The sequence below is a fragment of the Cibotium barometz genome, chromosome 9 (genome assembly GCF_041138505.1).
Source record: "Cibotium barometz isolate CiBa-2024 chromosome 9, ASM4113850v1, whole genome shotgun sequence".
Taxonomy (NCBI): domain Eukaryota; kingdom Viridiplantae; phylum Streptophyta; class Polypodiopsida; order Cyatheales; family Cibotiaceae; genus Cibotium; species Cibotium barometz.
In genome coordinates this window covers 44,704,241-44,722,037 of record NC_141054.1, presented here as the reverse complement: position 1 = coordinate 44,722,037, position 17,797 = coordinate 44,704,241, and the positions used below count along the sequence as shown (strand labels likewise).

General features: G+C 43.4%; 1 protein-coding gene across 1 annotated transcript in view; it reads right to left on the bottom strand.

Moving 5' to 3' along the window:
• Window positions 1-4,536: 4,536 nt before the first annotated feature.
• LOC147635617 (uncharacterized) overlaps window positions 4,537-17,797 on the bottom strand; it is a 42,633-nt gene continuing 29,372 nt past the window's right edge. Inside the window, exons 3-4 of the mRNA XM_086802991.1 lie at window positions 6,020-6,238; window positions 4,537-5,796 (exon numbers count right to left, since the gene is read on the bottom strand). Coding sequence (XP_086659117.1) covers window positions 5,338-5,796; window positions 6,020-6,238 — 678 coding nt within the window. The 3' untranslated portion in view covers window positions 4,537-5,337. The remainder of the gene's footprint in view (window positions 5,797-6,019; window positions 6,239-17,797) is intronic.

Sequence of the window (17,797 nt, the reverse complement as noted above, 5' to 3'; positions counted from 1 at the left end):
TTCTTCCAAGTGAAAGAATTCACATGCTTAACCTTCTTGAAGCACTAAACCATACTTTCTTCCAAGTGAAAGAATTCACATGCTTAACCTTCTTTGAGCAATTAACACCAGCAACATAAATTTGCAACAACATATCTCTCTCCACCAATAAAATCAGCACCAAAACATGAACTTGCAACCATACCAAATAATTTTTATCAATAACTCGTTGAGATTATTGATGATGGTAGCTCCACCTTCTTCTCAGCATTCTTCTTTCTTTGTTTACAGTAGCTCCTTTTGGTGTAGCCTCCATGAGCTGCTTCATGAACTCTCTCAAATGCAATGATTAATAATGATGAGTGTGCATAAATGTTTCTTAATAAAAAAGCTTTCTGGCCAAAGTTGAAGGTTGATATTGAACAATATATTCAAAATTGCCAACAATGCCAAGTCAATAAATTGGGCGGTTAAGACGTGGTGGCTTGTCGACGCCATTTAGATTTTGTGGTTGGATTACCCCACAGACTTTGAGGGGGAATAATGCCATTTGGGTGATCATTGACCGACTCACCAAATTGGCTAGGTTCATTCCTACAAAAGAGAAAATCTCAACTGTACAACTAACTCATTTTTTTATTGAGAAGTTGTGTAGTCTTTATGGTTTACCAATTGATATTGTTAGTGATCGAGATCCAAAGTTCACTAGACATTTCTAGCATGAGGTTTTCAAGAAATTAGATTCTAAGCTGCTAAATATGTGTTCATCTGACCATCCTGGGTCTAATGGGCAAACATATGTCTCTATGAGACAGTCTAATTGGGAAGAATATATTTCATTAGTAGAGTTTGCTTATAATAGTGCTAAGCATTCTACGTCTAAGATAAGCCCTTTTATGCTCATGTATATTTTTCAACCTAGAGCCCCGTAGATGATTGGCATAGAGAAAGTTCGAGTTAGTGCTGTGGTTGATTTCTTAAACAACAACAAGACATGTTGCAGTCTATAAAGAGTGCACAGGATAGAGCGTTAGTTTTATGCCAACTAAAAGCGATTAGCTAGAATCCTCAAAGAAGGTTAATGGGTTTACTTGAGAATCACAAAAGACTCTGAGGTAATGAAAACTTGAAAAGTCTATAATTGTCTTTGAGCTTTGCTAGACCTTTTACGATCTTGAAAAGATTAACAAGGTTGCTTATAGGTTATGCCTTTCGGATGGAGTAGTACATGTGCATCCTGAAAGAGGTGTTGGGTGCAAGAGATAACTTAGTTGACTAAGGGACTTTGGGATCATTAATGAGGTTGCTTATAGGTTATGCCTTCCGGATGGAGTAGCACATGTGCACCCTATCTTTCATGTTAGTAGACTGAAACAGGTGGTGGGTGCTGGGGATAACTTAGTTTCTGACCAGAAGCTAACAAGACTTGAGGATCTATCTGTCTACATTCCCCACAAACTAGTGGCCATTGTGGATCATAGGGATTGCACCCTTAGGAATCAGATTATTTATGAATGGTTGATTAGATGGAAGGATTGTACTGATGAAGACAACACTTGGGAGAATGCTACTTCACTTTGACGCCAATACCCAAACTTTATCTTCTAGCCTTTGTCCAATTAAGAGGGGGAGATGGTTATGTCCCATGTTGTGAGGACATAATGTGGCTAGTGTTAGAGGTCCATTGAATAGTTCTGGTCATGTGGCTATACAATTGGTATTATGGCTTATTTATAGGTAGTTCATGCTCTTTACCTTGGGGATTAGGGCATCTCAAGGGTCCCAGCTAGTGGTTAGCCCATTGGTATGGATAGTGCCAGTGATAGCTATGATGGCTGGGGGTGCGTGGTAGATGGTGTATGCTTTATGGGCACGTGCTATGATGGCTGGGGTGCGTGGTAGATGATGTGTATGCTTTATGGGCACGTGCTTGCTATGGTTATGCCAGTGTCTAGCTCGATGGGTGGCCCTCTCCATGTGGTTTGGAGCCTACGGCTGGGTGGCACGTGCTAGCCAAAACGTCATATATTTCCTTTTTATTTTGTGAATATGATGGTATGCAGTGTTATAGAGTTATGGATGAGCTTCATGGATGAGTGTTGATCGTGGACAAGCACACAACTCTGTGGATTCTTGCTTTAGATTTGTTTCAAGGGGGGAAAAGAGAGGGATGTTTTTTTTTTGGTCATCACAAGTTGTGTTGTGTGCAATGGCAAATTGAACACAGTGTTCGATAAGTTCAATTCCTACTGCGGCATCCAAAAGAACAATGAAGCAATTTGACTGACTACTTTTCAAAAGCATGCTCACGAAAAATCAAAAGATCGTTAACATTTTTTATAATGTTTGGTAGATTCAATTCCTATTGCAGCATCCAAAAGAATGCTGAAGCAATTTGACCAAGGGCTACTTCAAAAGCACGCTCACAGCATACATTTAAGCTCGAGGACATGCTAACTCAAAATGGTACCTATAAAGTTTGTTTGCATGGGTGCACACACTGTTTTGATCAAAACCTAGCATATAGCTATAGATGTTATTGCATGGTAAACAATTATACTTGCATCTTGGTTAATGGTGCCAATAGAGATGTTCTCATGAATGATCAACTAAGAACATTGGTAATGCAAGTGAATTGCATATCTTACTGTAAGATTATTTTAAGGAGTATTCAAGGACTTTGTATTATTGAAGTGATTGTATTTATAAAGGACTTTTGCGTTAAATTTCAAACTAGGGGTATTTCTAAGGTGTTGGTTTTCTTCAATTATTATTGGGTCTTAAAGGATTTTTAGATAGGTCAATTGCAAGTTAAATATCACACATTTTTTGTTAGAGCGTCAAGGATATGATTTGAGATATTTTTGAATCTATTGTGGACCAATTAATCCAAAACCGAATGCACAAGTATTGGTTGAGATTAGTCATTCTTAGTGCGAAATTCGAGTTTAATCAAAGATATGATTTGAGATTTTCTTTGAATCAATTGTGGACCAATTAACCCAAATGTGAATGCGCAAGTAAGAGTTGAGATTAGCCATTCTTAGTGTGCGAAATTTCTTCTTGAATGAAATTTTAGGTTAGGCTAGAAAACCATTCAACAATTTGCGAGTCAATAATGTTTTCTCAAAACAATGACTTTTGAGAAAATGTGACAAACTCAACCATAGATGCATGTTACATCCATAGCATGAAACTCAAGTACAATAACATCTCATTGGTCATGCTAAGAGTAACATGGCTTAACAATTGGCTATGAATAACTTCCCATAAACATAGGGTTAATCATAGGCTTGAATAGGTGAATCTTGCATTACACATCATTTTAAGCCAATAAAGTGCACGGATAATTCTAGGTCTAACCATTTAAGGTGAATACTAGACCCTTGGTGGAAGTCACTCCTACTATGAGATCCCTCCCTAACAACCTCATACTCAAGAATTACATTAAATGACTCCCATATATATATCTAGATGAATCCAAGAACATACCCATGTTATATACTCATGATAGTCAACCCACAAGACTATATAACTATCAACTCCATTACGCATAGTATGGACTAGATACTACAACATCCCCACTAACGTCATCAATGCCCAATAGTGGGTGTAGAACTTTGTATCAAGATATGCACACACACACACACACACACACACACACACACACACACACACACACACACGAGCATATATTCACACAAAGCCCTTTGTACTGACTCCCATAGGTGGACTTGTCAATTGTCACTATTTTCCATGTCCATTATGTGACAGTGTCCTTAGTTTTGCTAATGTAGATGTGTATGTAATGATTACAAGGCCAATTTTAACTTGCATTTGATCAATATATTCATACATGCATCTAAAGAACAAGTGATGATTGTTGCTCTCCAACGAACATACGAACTAAACTTTAATGAGCAGCAAACTTTCTTGAACCTTCAAGTTAGACCATGTATAATTAAATCAGCTTTTTCTTGTTTGAAGGAATATTCAATACGAAAATATGCTTTGGCATTCAACTAAAAACCCTAACCACATTCATGGCAAATAACACACATGAAGGGCACCACAATTTCACAAGGAAGTCTCACTTTAATGTATTTGCTTTGATTGACCCACTCAACAAAGAAGCACTATTACGTACTCATGAAAATTTTCAACTTTCCTTGCATATACCATGCAAACTGCAAGTGTTCAATAAAAGTTTCATCAAGATGCACAATATGAAACTACAATAAGCCTACAAGGTTTTTCAGCTTTCCCATATTTTGGAGTGCTCCGTCTTCCAATTAGAGAAGTCACTGAAATAACTGCATAGCTTACCCTCTATAAATAGCAAATCCCATCAAGAGCATGAGCGTTATGGTGCTTGATGGTACTGTCAGATTTCACAACCCAATAACCAATACACATTAACCAGATTTAAAAGTCCAACCACAAAGGAGACTTTTATTAAAAAAAACTTGACCTCAAGATTGAAGACACCCAATAGGTAGAACAAGTCAAAGATACGGCAAAATTGACATTGAGAGTCTGCATTCTACAAAAACCACATGCAATGAATCCTGAATATTATTATTTCACAAGAATCCTGAAACCTTCATTGAAAATTAACTGATCCAAATATTTAAGAACCTTACTTCGTAAAGTCCTATGGTTAACTTTTCTCTGATGATCACAGACACAAGATTATGAACTAACCCTACCCCGTTGCCACTATTGCTTTGCCTTCTTCAAGATGCCTTGCAAGATTTTCATTCAGCTGATTTCATTCACACAAAAAACTGCCTAAAACAACTTATATCCTTTTGAATACATTCCTTTGTGTATATCAAAACCATTAGGATAAAAAAGAAACTTTGTACTGCCAAACGTATGGCCAGCATTAGAGCCAAGCCTCCTCTTCAGCTCGTCCACCCTGATCAACAAAATCTTGATACTTTCAATTGCATGCCATAGGTCGGTTGAAGCTATTTCCTAAATAATGCAACCATCGAATCCAGGGTGCAGTAGAGTTCTCCAACTTAGCTTTTAATGGTCTTCAAACCTGACAGTCACACTGAGTCGCTACTATGTTGAATAAAGAAGCTATGGTCCACCAGTCCCACCATCGCCGGTAGCAGCCTTCCCATTGGATGTGTCTCCTTGCACAGTCATACAAATGCTGTGGTAGATTATTTATGCAGAACAAGAGCGTGCATGCATACATTCTGTGCATAAACATGTGCGCTCTCCGATGTGTGAGCAATGGACACAAAAGAAACAATGCCCTTACAACTCCAGACATGTAAAAGCTCCACTGAACTAGTATGGATACAGCGTGTACTCTTTAGATGGCTTGAAAACCTGTTTTGCCTACGCTGTACGCAGCCGTTTCCGAGCTAAATACCGTTCCTTTGCAGCAGATAGAGCATCTTCAGAGGGTTTACGCTCAGTTTGCCCTGACTTATGCTGCTCCACTGTTGCCATCTCTCTTTGTTCTGATCCTTCACCAGGATCTTGCTCTGGACCAATCACACTACTTGACTTTCTTTCTGGTCTGTGCAGCCTTTCCTTGTCATCTCCTTCATTGTCACCAAGGCGTACATCAGCTCTATCAGCAGACGGAGCTACTGATACTGGTGAGTCGTGTTCTGAACTCTTATCAGGGTCTGAGTTCCTAGACTGTCTTCCTGCTTCTGCAGGCTTCTCCTGTTCAGCTTGCAATGACTCCTGTGGTGCTGCCTTTTCAGCCTTATGTTTACTAGCTCCAAACGCCTCATTCTTAGAAAGCAGATTCCGATAAAAGTCACTAAGATCACTTCTTTTTGTAACCTGTTAAAATCAATCAAATATGAATGCTATTGAAAAAACAAAACCAAACAGAAAAGGGGTCTGTTGTTTGCTGAACAGAAAAGAAGACCACACAACACTAGCCCACAAGAAAGCACTACACATGCACACACAAAAACACACTCAAGTTCCCAGAAAAAAAAACACACACTCAAGCACAGAGACGTGTAGAACTGAATAAAACATTATAAAACCACACACATACTTCTTCAGCCTGTTCTCGCAGCTCTCTTAGTCTCTCTTCTTCAAGCCACTTGGCTTGCTCGGCAAGTTTCTGCTTATAAGCTGTGGTCACAAATTTCTCTTTGTCACCGTAAAGGTGGTCCTCACGCTCCCGTTCCTTTAATAGTTTGCGTTCATATATGACCTCTTGCTCCTGCTGTCGGGCCTTCGCCTTGTCAAGCAACTTTGTTATATATTTGGGCTGCAACAAGAACAGACATGTCATGCCTAAACAAAAAACTGAACAGTAGGACAACCAAACAGAATGGAACTGATCAACCATCATACTCCACAAATCCAACACGTATGCATTTTGGCAGTAAAGGGAGGAGGAAAAGAGAACCAGAAGGGTGAATTTCCAGCGACATCCATCCTCTTTAACAATTAACACAACTTTGAGAGCATGTCACAACCAATGCGTCTTTGGAGGCAATGGGTGCATTGTGTGCATATATATATGGCAACATTTCCTTGAGCACGGTTGTCCACATGGAGGACCAATTTCCAATCGTAACATGGAGTTGCTAGCTGTTGGTGGTATAAGTATGCAAGGAAAGGAAATGTAGATAGATACAGAGATCGCGAGAAGCAGCAATACACCAATTCTGTGTTTTTTTCTTTTCATCAATTTTTTGTTCAAAGGATTGCCTTTAGCATTTTGTGAGATCCATCTGAGCGGGTGCCAGAGTTTAGTGACTTCTGGAATGGATTCTCAACAAGAGCATGCCAGTAAGCCTCTCAACCAGAAAGAGGACTCAAGAGAGTGTCAAAGCTGGAGAGCACTCATGAGCTAGCAAGCTTCCTCTCCCCTCCTTTGCACCCTGTTTCCCACCCCTCAGCAGTCCCCCACCTTCTTCCCTGCTTCCAATTGTACTGCTGCCCCTGCACCTCCTCAGTCTGTGCCTGAGCACAGGCACCCACCCCACAACCCCCCTTCCCTTTTTTGCTTTCTTGCATCGCCTGCACTGTTAGAATTTGCATATAACAATACTAAGCATACGAGTACAGGTTTTAGTCCTTTCATGCTTATGTATGGTTTTCAACCTAGATCACCTGTTACAGTAGGATTCTCAGGACTTCAGCATGATGCAGCACGTAATTTTTTGCAAGATATGCAGGAAATGTAACAAGTTACGAAGGAATCTATTAGAAGTGCTCAAGACCGAGAGAGATTTTATTCTAATAGACATCGTTCACCCAGAGAGTTCTCCGAAGAAACGATGGAGTATTTGCGAGTTTCGAAAGATTCCGAGACTTTACGGACAGGTCGATCTCCGAAATTATCCCCTAGATACTGTGGACCATTTCGTATTACACGACGGATTGGTTCAGTTGCATATGAATTGGATTTGCCTTCTCATGTGAAAGTTCATCCTGTATTTCATGTCAGTAAACTTAAGGACAATTAGTTACTCCTCAAGAAATTATAGATGTCGAGGACATGACATTTGTTCCACACGAACCTGAAAAGATTCTTGGATTTCGTGAAAGAAGATTGCGTAATACGCTTATCACGGAATACAAGATCAAGTGGAAGGATCGTGTTGAGGAGGACACTACATGGGAGACATTGACTACTCTTCAGAGAGATTACCCTGGCTTTTTAGTGAGCTCTTAGAGGAAGGGGAGTATGTCATGTGCACAGTGTGTATCTACCGTGTGCTACACGCACGCAAGACTAGTTTCGAGCCTTGGGAAAGCTTGGAGCTAGGCAGGCTGATTGACGAGCTGAGTTAGGGATAAACTAACGGGCGGGCACCCAAGTATGGACGGGCGGGCGCCCAAGTGTGGACGCTCGATGACCGGCCAAGAGCCTATAAAAGGGTGGCCAAGGTTAGTTATTGGGATATAGAGAGTCTCGCGAGTTTGTGAGAACTCTATGGTCTTGGTGTAGGGAGAGAGTTAGGGTTTCATGTGGGAGACATACACAGAGAAGAAGGTAGAGAGAGATATGTGGGGATAAGTCAACTCAATGTATGAGTGTGTGACTCCCTTATCACACATGTATATTTGCTCTAGTACACATAGTGCACTTAGTACATTAAAAGTACTAAGTGTACTATGTACTATAAAACACATGGGCTTGTACACACTATAAGGGTGGGCATAATGCCTTTACCCCAACAACCTCCCACTTAAAGGCAAAGTGCCCTTAAATGAAGGAAAAGAAAAATCAGCATGTACATGATAATATACAAGGCCATATCAAGGCTGAAACTGGCCTCATCCAATGCCCATCAAGTGTTTGCAATGAGCAAACCGCTCTGGAGGCAAACTCTTTGTCAACAGATCAGCCGGGTTGTCATCCGTATGAATCTTGACAAGCTGAATTTGCTTGTTCTCTATCACCTCTCAGATGAAGTGATACTTCACATCCACATGCTTCGTCTTTGCATAAAAGACAGGGTTCTTTGCCAACTGGATGGCACTTTGACTGTCACAATGCAACAATGGAATATCCCCTGTATAACCCAAATCAACCACTAACCGAGATAGCCATAATGCCTCCTTGCAAGTCGCTGTGGCTGCAATATACTCGGCCTCTGTAGTAGATAAGCCAGTGCACTTCTGCATCCTGGATATCCATGACACAGCACCTCCTGTGAATGTAAACACATAACCGATAGTAGACTTCCGGTTATCTGGATGACCGGCATAATCCGAATACGTGTAACCATGCACTAATGCATCCTGTTTGCCAAAGCATATGCACATATCCTGTGTGCCCCTTCAGGTATCTCATGACACCTTTCACTGCTTCCCAATGCTTCTTGCCAGGTTTGGCCATGTATCTAGAAACCACTCCCACTGCAAATGCAATGTCCGGCCTGGTAGCAACCATGGCATACATGAGACTGCCACAAGCTGAAGCATACGGAATCTTGGCCATATTAGCCCTATCACTATCCAACTGTGGGCTGTCCATAGCACTGAGTTTCACATATGGAGGCAAAGGAGTACTAGTCTTCTTCCCCCCTTCCATATTGAACCTCTGCAATACTTTGCCAATGTATTCCTTCTGAGACAAATACAACACATGCTGATTTCTGTCCCAAAGTATCCGCATACCCAAAATGTGATTTGCATCACCCAAATCCTTCATATCAAAGGTCTGATGCAGCCTCTTCTTCAAGGCATCCATCTCCTTACGAGATTTCCCGGCAATCAACATATCATCAACATACAAGATAAGGATCAATAGACTGCCATCCAAAGTTTTCTTGGTGTATAAGCAGTGATCTATGTCACTTCTCCTGAAATCCTGGGATTTCATGAATGTATCAAATTTATGATACCATTCCCTTGGTGCCTGTTTGAGCCCATAAAGACTCTTTTTCAGCTTGCATACAAGCTTCTCCTTTCCATTCACTGCATAACCCTCTGGCTGTTGCATATATATCTCCTCATGGAGATCACCGTGAAGAAAAGCAGTCTTCACATCCATCTGAATCAAATCCAGATCATCATGAGCAACCAAAGCTAATACAGCTCTAAGTGTGGTCATTTTGACCACTGGAGAGAAGATCTCATCAAAGTCCACACCATATTCCTGCTTGAAGCCCTTAGCCACTAACCTGGCTTTGTATCTTGGCTTTGCATCAGGTGCAACTTTGAGCCTGTAAACCCACTTGCATGGCAAAACCTTCTTGCATGTAGGCAAATGCACCAACTTCCATGTTCCATTTTTGTGCAGAGAATCCATCTTTGACTTCATAGCACGCTCCCAAAGAGCCTTGTCTGCCCTCTGTAAAGCCTCCTTATAACATGAGGGCTCCCCACAGTCAGTGAGCATCAAGTAGTCAACCCCTGGAACAAACCTGTCAGGGGCTCTGGAGAGTCTTGTGGACCTCCGTACCCAATGACCATCGTTTGCAGGTTGCTGTCCAGCCTGCATATCACCTATTGGTGGCTCCTATTCCATGCCATAAGGTTGAAAGATCATGCCCGGTATCTCCTCTAACTGTGGGATATCCATAGGGATATCTTCTGCCATCTCTGGCTGTCCATTTGGACCATTTTCAGCACCATTTAAGGGCTGGTTTTGATGCTGTAATGGCTGATTTACAGCCCTTGGATGTTGTCCATGATGTCCATCATCATCAAAGATGACTCTGCCAGGCTCCTGTTGCCTTGCAGGCTCCTTATACATGCATGTTTCATAAAAAAGGACATCATTGCTGCGTATAATCTTTCTATTCACTGGATCCCAAAGTCTATACCCCATTTCACCTCTGTCACCATATCCTAGGAATATACATTTGTGAGACTTAGAATCAAGTTTGGTGCGTATTTCCCTACGTATGTGCACGTACGCAACGCAACCAAACACTCTCAAGTGCTTGTAGGACGGAGGCTTCCCTATCCATACTTCCTCTGGCACTTTCCCACCAAGCCTCGTGTTAGGTGACCTATTTATAAGATGAACGGCTATCATAACAGCTTCAGCCCAAAAACCATGAGGTAACGCAGCATGTGACAACATAGAACGGACCTTCTCCTGAATGGTCCTGTTCATCCTCTCTGCTGTCCCGTTTTTGTGGAGGATCATAAAAAGCAAAGAGCTCCCTCTTGATGCCTTTAGCATCACAAAAGTCCTGAAACTGTTTGGACATATACTCTCCACCATTGTCGGAACGCAAAGCCTTCAGTGTTTTACCAGTTTGATTCTCAACATGAGCAACAAACTTCTCAAACACTGAGAATGTATCACTCTTCAAACGAAGAGGATAAACCCACACCTTGCGTGTGGCATCATCAATAAAAGACACACAATATTTTGCCCCTCCCAAAGAAAGCAAAGGCATCTCACATACATCTGTATGTACAAGCTCTAACTGAGCATCTTTCTGTCCAAGAGCTTTCTTGTGGGGGCACTGGAGTTGTCTGCCATATATACAATGCTCACAAAACTGAAAACTTGAGAACTTTAGAGAAGGCAAGTAACCAAAACGAGACAATTGCTCCATTCCTTTGACACTCATGTGTCCCAACCGGCTATGCCACATAGAGATTTCCGGCAGCTCGGTTGCATTTACGTTAACATGGTGACAAACACCAGCATGCATGAAGTAAAGAGTGTCCATCTTAGAGCCTCTGGCAACAACCAGTGAGCCCTTACTAATCTTCCACTTTCCACGACCAAATGTGGTAACATAATCAGCATCATCAAGCTGTCCAGTAGAAAGCAGGTTCTTCTTGATCTCATGCACATGCCTGACATCATGGAGCATAAGCTGTGAGCCATCTGAAAACACAAGCCTCACATCACCTCTGCCAAGAATCTTGCATGCATGGTTGTCACCAAATAAACTACTCCTTCATTGCTAGCAGTATACCTGACAAACAAGTCTCTGCAACCTGTGACATGAAAGGAGGCACCTGAATCAATGATCCATGAGTGCATACCATGACCATCTCCCGCAAGAAGTGAATGGACATCAAGTGAAGACGTGAATAGGACTTCATCCTCACTGTCACCTGCATGTGACACATTGACTTCTTCAATCTTGACTCCACTTTTGCCCTTTGGCTTTGCATCTTTGGCTTCATCTTTGTCTTTGTCTTTTCCTTTGCCCTTTTCCTTTTGATCATTCTTCCATTTGTAGCATTGCTTTTTGATATGTCCCTTCTTGCCACAATAATGGCATTCCAAGTCCTTTTTGGAGCGGGACTTGCTCCTTCCCCGTTCTTGGCTTTTACCCCTTTGCTGGGATCTCCCATGTGCATTCATTGCATTGGACTTTCCAACAGAGTTGTTCTTCCTGTTCATCTCCTCTTGAAGAAGAGCACCCTCCACATCTGCATATGACAGCATAGCATTTGAATTGCTAGTGGCTGTCCTAAATGTGTCCCAACTCTCTGGCAAAGTGCATAAGAGAAAGATGGCTTTGAACTCATCGTCCATTGCCAACTTTTGATTGATAACCTGGCTGACAACACCATTAAACTCATTTAGATGGGCTGTCATAGACGCCCCTTCCTTCATTTGAAGACCTATGAGTTTCTTCAACCAATACACTTTGCTTGAGGCACTTTGCTGGGCATACAAGTCCTGCAATCTTTGCCACATTTCCCAAGCTGTCTTCTCTTCACGTATGCTGAAAAGTAAAGTGTCTGACACAGACAACATGATGGTGGATCTTGCTAGCTCATCCATATCTTCCCATTCTTCAGCAGTAAGAGAAGCGGGCATTACACCCCTTTCTTTGATGGGCTTGTGCTGCTTCTTCTGGAGCAACACATTATAGCACTGGGTTTGCCAAATGTCATAATTATGTGAACCTTCAAGCTTCTTGATGTGAAGCAATGAAGAGCTCTCACCTGTGGTTGCCATAGCAATATGCAACCTTTGACACAGTCAATGCCTGACTCCCTGCAAGATGTGTAAACACTGCACCAAAAGCACACAAAGTGCTCACAGTTGTTCTCCCAAAGTTTATCTCCCACTGCGGAAGCACGAATGCAACTCTACTCCCACTGAATGTGATAAAATCACCAAAATCTGGTTGCTGCAGATTTATGACAGCACCTTAGATGTGCTCTGTTCCCCTTCCAAAGTACTGTACAACAGTACTTAGTGCTCACCAATGATGTACCAAATCTGTACCGGCAAGTACAACAGCTGAAAATGAACCTTTTCCTCACTCAAATCAATGTACAGCCATGCCAAAACTTGTACAAAGTTGTACCGAATCTGTGCCAGCAAGTACAACAACAATAAATGCTCTCCTGGCTGCCCAAATGAGTGAAAATCAAACCTTGACAATCCCCACCACTGCATACAACAATTCCGGACAGAAATTGAGCAAAAGCCCCTTGACTGCAAGTGGATTTCTGAGGGTTCAAGGCATAAAAGTCTTCCCTGCTGCTTTGCCAAGCTCAACAAGCATAAAATCTTGAAAAGCCCCTTGATTCAAGATCAATTTCTGATCATACATGGTACATTAACGCACATGAAGGCATCCAGAGTCTTCACAATGCTTCCCCCTGGCCACATATACATCCAATACATAAAAGCCCCTTGATTTACTGGCACATTGAGTGCTTGACAGGCGTCAACACATTGCCCAAAGCATCAAATGCCAGTGCCTGCATGCAAATCAACACAATTTTGGCCTGAATGTGAGATTGCTCACATCATACAGCATGTATGAATGTCCAATGGCACAATTACATCAAAAGCCCCAAATATCGACACCCAATTTCCTGCAAATTGACCTGGAATGTGACCAATGTCACCCAATTTTGCCAATTTTGCTCAAAATTTGAGCAATTTGGCACCTGTACCTGCTCAATTGATGATTGTACCTGCTCAATTGCAAATCCCAAAAAAAAAATTGAAGCAAATACCTCTGAAATTTCTGATTTCTGTTGCAGAAAAAAGGGGGGTGCGTCAAATTTGCTGACTCATGTGCTGTACGGCTGTTGCTACGTTCGTGCAGGTGGGGGTGGGGGTTACCTCGCAACTTTACCCTGTAGACCTTCGACAGGGAGGAGCTGCTTGGTGACAGCATGCTCCAAGTGATGGCCACGATCTGGTCGGTGTACACAGCAGGTAACAGCAGCTGGTAGGTATAGAAGGCGCACAGCACAGCACGACGAAGAGAAGGAAATGTGGCCTTTGCCACGTAAGCCTCAAAGTGGGCTAAGCGCCGCCCGCCAGTGATGGCACCACCACCGCGTACTGCAGAGTCTTTGACTCCCATGCCACCGTCAGACCCGTGAACGGGTACTTTGCTGCCAGCGACACGCTTACCAGCACCAGACACGCCACGTGCTTATCCAGCGGCTCCAGCAAGACGACGATGTTGAAGACCCCGCCGCTCTGCTGAAGGAGAAATGGCTGCCCTCGCCTCCTTCTGTTTCCACCCACCTGCCTGCGACGACTGGTTCAACACAGGGACACACAATCGCTGCCCACTGCACACACAGACTGCGCCCAGCACGTTGACTTCTTGCGCCTCTTCTCCAGGCTCTGCCCGTGGCTCTTCAATGCTGCGCGCTGCCCTGCACTGGAGGTTATGGTGTGTGAAGCGAAAGCTACTACCTGTAAGCAAAGCGATCACAGAGAGATTCGAAGGCTAAAGGTGTAGCAACATGGGAACGCAACAGCAGCAAGACGAAACGTGTGGGATAAAAACCTAAAACCAGGGCTCTGATACCAATTGTAGGGAGAGAGTTAGGGTTTCATGTGGGAGACATACACAGAGAAGAAGGGAGAGATAGTGTCACAAATCCCTATATTCTAGGGACATGCGGATGCGTGTCAGGCCTAGAAACATGCGGATGTGTGTCAGGCCTAGAAACATGCGGATGCATGTATGTTTTATACCTGGGCATGTGTATGGATCATATGAGTGGATGCATATGGGTCCAAGGACATGGCAGGACATTTGTGGACTTTCGGGCGGTGCCCATGTGGATTCCGGCCATGCACACATGGTGTGTTATGATGGCAGGCGAAATATTTTCAAGTACAAGAATGATGATAGGTGGTTCTCCAAGTTTACATGTGCACAATGCATAAATGATGCATGCCATAACTTTATTTTACTTTGTGTGACATTGTCTTCCTGCCTGGACAATGCTTGTTATTTTGGCTTGTGAAGTCCGAGGGACCGGGGACGCCCGGGCACCTTGTGGACACGTGTGTGCACTCCTGCTTGGGCCTAAAACTGTGGGCTTATGGGTTTTGCAGGTGGTAAGTGCGTCCACACTCAATTTACAGCTTATTTCATTTACTACTAAAGTTTATTGGTTTGCAGGTCCACACTCATTAATAAGTGGCCGGACAACTTATAATGCGTTCGTATTTGGTTGGACCTAAACTTATACAAACAGGACAAATGGAGCACTATGGGCTGGACACCTACCTGGACACCTTATGGGGACACTTGTCAGCCTGTATGTGTACCCACCAAGCCCCTTAGGTGGCACTGGAGAAAGGCGCCTCCTTCAAGAGGCCTTTTGGGCTGTTTTATTCACTACTCAACACATTGGAGAGCTGGTTGAAGCTTTTGGAGTTGCTACAGGGCTGGTTGCTTGCTTCCCGGACTCACACAAGCTTGGATATCGATCCCCACACTCTTCTAAAGGGCTGGTTGGTAAATTTCAGACCTGTAATTTCTGGTTATTGCGAGTTTTGGGCTGATTACAGGTGTCCAAAGTCAACTTGGACAGTACAGGACAGCTCTAGGGACCTCCACAGGGCTGTAGGACCCCTTACAGGTGGATTTCTCGCGATAGAAAGTTGCTGTTTTGGACTGGTTATTGCACAAAACAGGCCGGACAGCAATGGAATATGTGAGCATGGATGTGTCTCAAGGATTCCTGGTATAACAGGTGCTTAGGGCAAGCATTGGGGACACTTGCTCGCGGAGAACACAGGTTTCTGGATCAGTTTCTCGCGTGGAAACAGGGCCTAAAGATCCATTTACATCCTGTGCAGGGCGGAGTACCTGTGAGGATTGTGATACTCTTGTGCAGGGCGGATGTACCTGTGAAGAGGCTTGTGCAGGGCGGATGTACCTGTGTGTAGGGCGGATGTACCTACAGATTCTCTTGTTTGAAATGTATTCATTCATGATGTATTTGGAAGAATCAGGTGCAGGCTGGTGGTGAATCCCCAGGCACCCGTAATCTTGTACTTTGCAGACTCTTTTGGTAATATAACCTAAAGGGGGGGGTCAGCCTATCATCGGCCCCTTTATGTGGTGTACTGTCATTTTCAGCTTTGTGATTGTATTGCTCAAGTGTTAAGTGCTCAGAATCTTGTTCACATTTATACGATTCCAATTCACGCGCCCGCCTCCCGTTACATTGGTATCAGAGCTCAGTTTTTCCCCTCATTGGAAAACGGTCTGAGGCTTGGAATCATAAGTGGTGACCTGATTTGAGTGTCATGGACAGCCACATTTCTGACAGTGTGGAGAACACACAGGACCGTGAACTTCATGGTACAAGGGATGCAAGAGATGCTGCAGGCAATGATGTCTATGGAGATGCAGGTACTCATGACACTATGCATTCTGATTTGGAATCTTTGAGGCGTCAAGTGCGACGCTATAGGGCTGAAACCGAAGAGCTTAGGTCATTGAAAAATGACCCGGATGTACAAAGGGTGTTGGCTGCGAAGGCAAAGGTTGTTGGGGTAAAGGCGTTATGCCCACCCTTATAGTGTGTACAAGCCCATAAGTTATAGTACATAGTACACTTAGTACTTTTAATGTACTAAGTGCACTATGTGTACTAGTGCAATATACATGTGTGATAGGGGAGTCACACACTCACTTGATGAGTTGACTTATCCCCACAACTCTCTCTCTCTCTCTCTCCCTTGCTTCTCTGTGTATGTCTCCCATGAATGAACTCTAACCCTAATTCAGGTTTCTCCCCATCAACTGGTATCAGAGCTAGGCTGGCCCTTCGAATCTCTCTGCTGCATAGCTCTCATTTCACACAGCCATCAAAGAGGCGTAGCCACCCAGTCAGCGCAGCAGCAGCCAGCGCACCTACAGGTAGTTGGGCGTTCAACTACGCAGCCTGTGTGTGAAGAGGCGTAGCCACCCAGCGAGCGAAGGCAGCAGCCGTAGGCTGGGCGTCAACATAACTAGGCGAAACATGACGAAGGCAGCGTGTAGCGCTGGGCGAATCTGAAGCGCCCTGCGTTGAGCGAACAAGCGCTGGCGTGAGACGGCTACTACGCAGCTAAGCGAGTGGCGAGCTTTAACACAGGCGAAGCCATAATATGCGTGTAGCGCTGGCGTGAGACGGCTACTACGCAGCTAAGCGATTCAGCTGGCGAATACGTCAACAACTCGCAACTCGCGTTACTTGTACCTGTGCGAGCACGGGGAAGAGAGGTGCTTCCGCCTTGTCAACGCCCAACAGTGTGTGAACTGTAGGACGGACAGAGGGTGTCCGTCTGCGAATTTCTCCACACTTCCGACGCCCTGGTCATTAGGCCACACAAGCTTAATTCTTTGAAGCTCCAACCAGCTGCAGTTCATCTGCACACATTTTTCAGTAGCATCAGCATCAAGCATCAGCACCAAATTCGCCTGCAAATCAGAAAAAATCAAAAATTTCAGAGGTATTTGCCTTCAATTTTTTGCGAATTTCTTATCAATTCAAGCAATTGAGCAGGTACAGGTGCCCAATTGCTCAATTTTTGAGCAAAATTGGCAAAATTGGGTGACATTGGTCACAATCAAGATAAATTTGCAGGAAATTGGTCAAATCAGGATCAATTTGCAGGAAATTGGTCAAATCAGGATCAATTTGCAAGAAATTGGATGTCGAAATTTGGGGCTTTTGATGTAATTGTGCAATTAAGCACTCATACATGCTGTATGATGTGAAAAATCGCACATTTGGGCCAAATTGCAGCAAATTGCAGTGCAAATCAAGGGGCTTTTGTGCCGATTTGGTCGATTTGCATGCAGGCAATCGCATTTGATGCTGTGGATAATGTGCTGATGCCTTACGAGCACTCAATGTGCCTGTAAATCAAGGGGCTTTCATGTATTGGATGTATATGTGGCCAGGGGGAAGCATCGTGAACACTTTGGATGCCTTCATGTGCGCCAATGTACCATGCATGATCAGAAATTGATCTCAAATCAAGGGGTTTTTCAAGTTTGTATGCTTGTTGAGCTTGGCAAAGCAGCAGGCAAGACATTTATGCCTTGAATCCTCAGAAATCAGCTTGCAGTCACGGGGCTTTTGCCCAATTTCTGTTCGGAACTGTTGTATGCAGTGT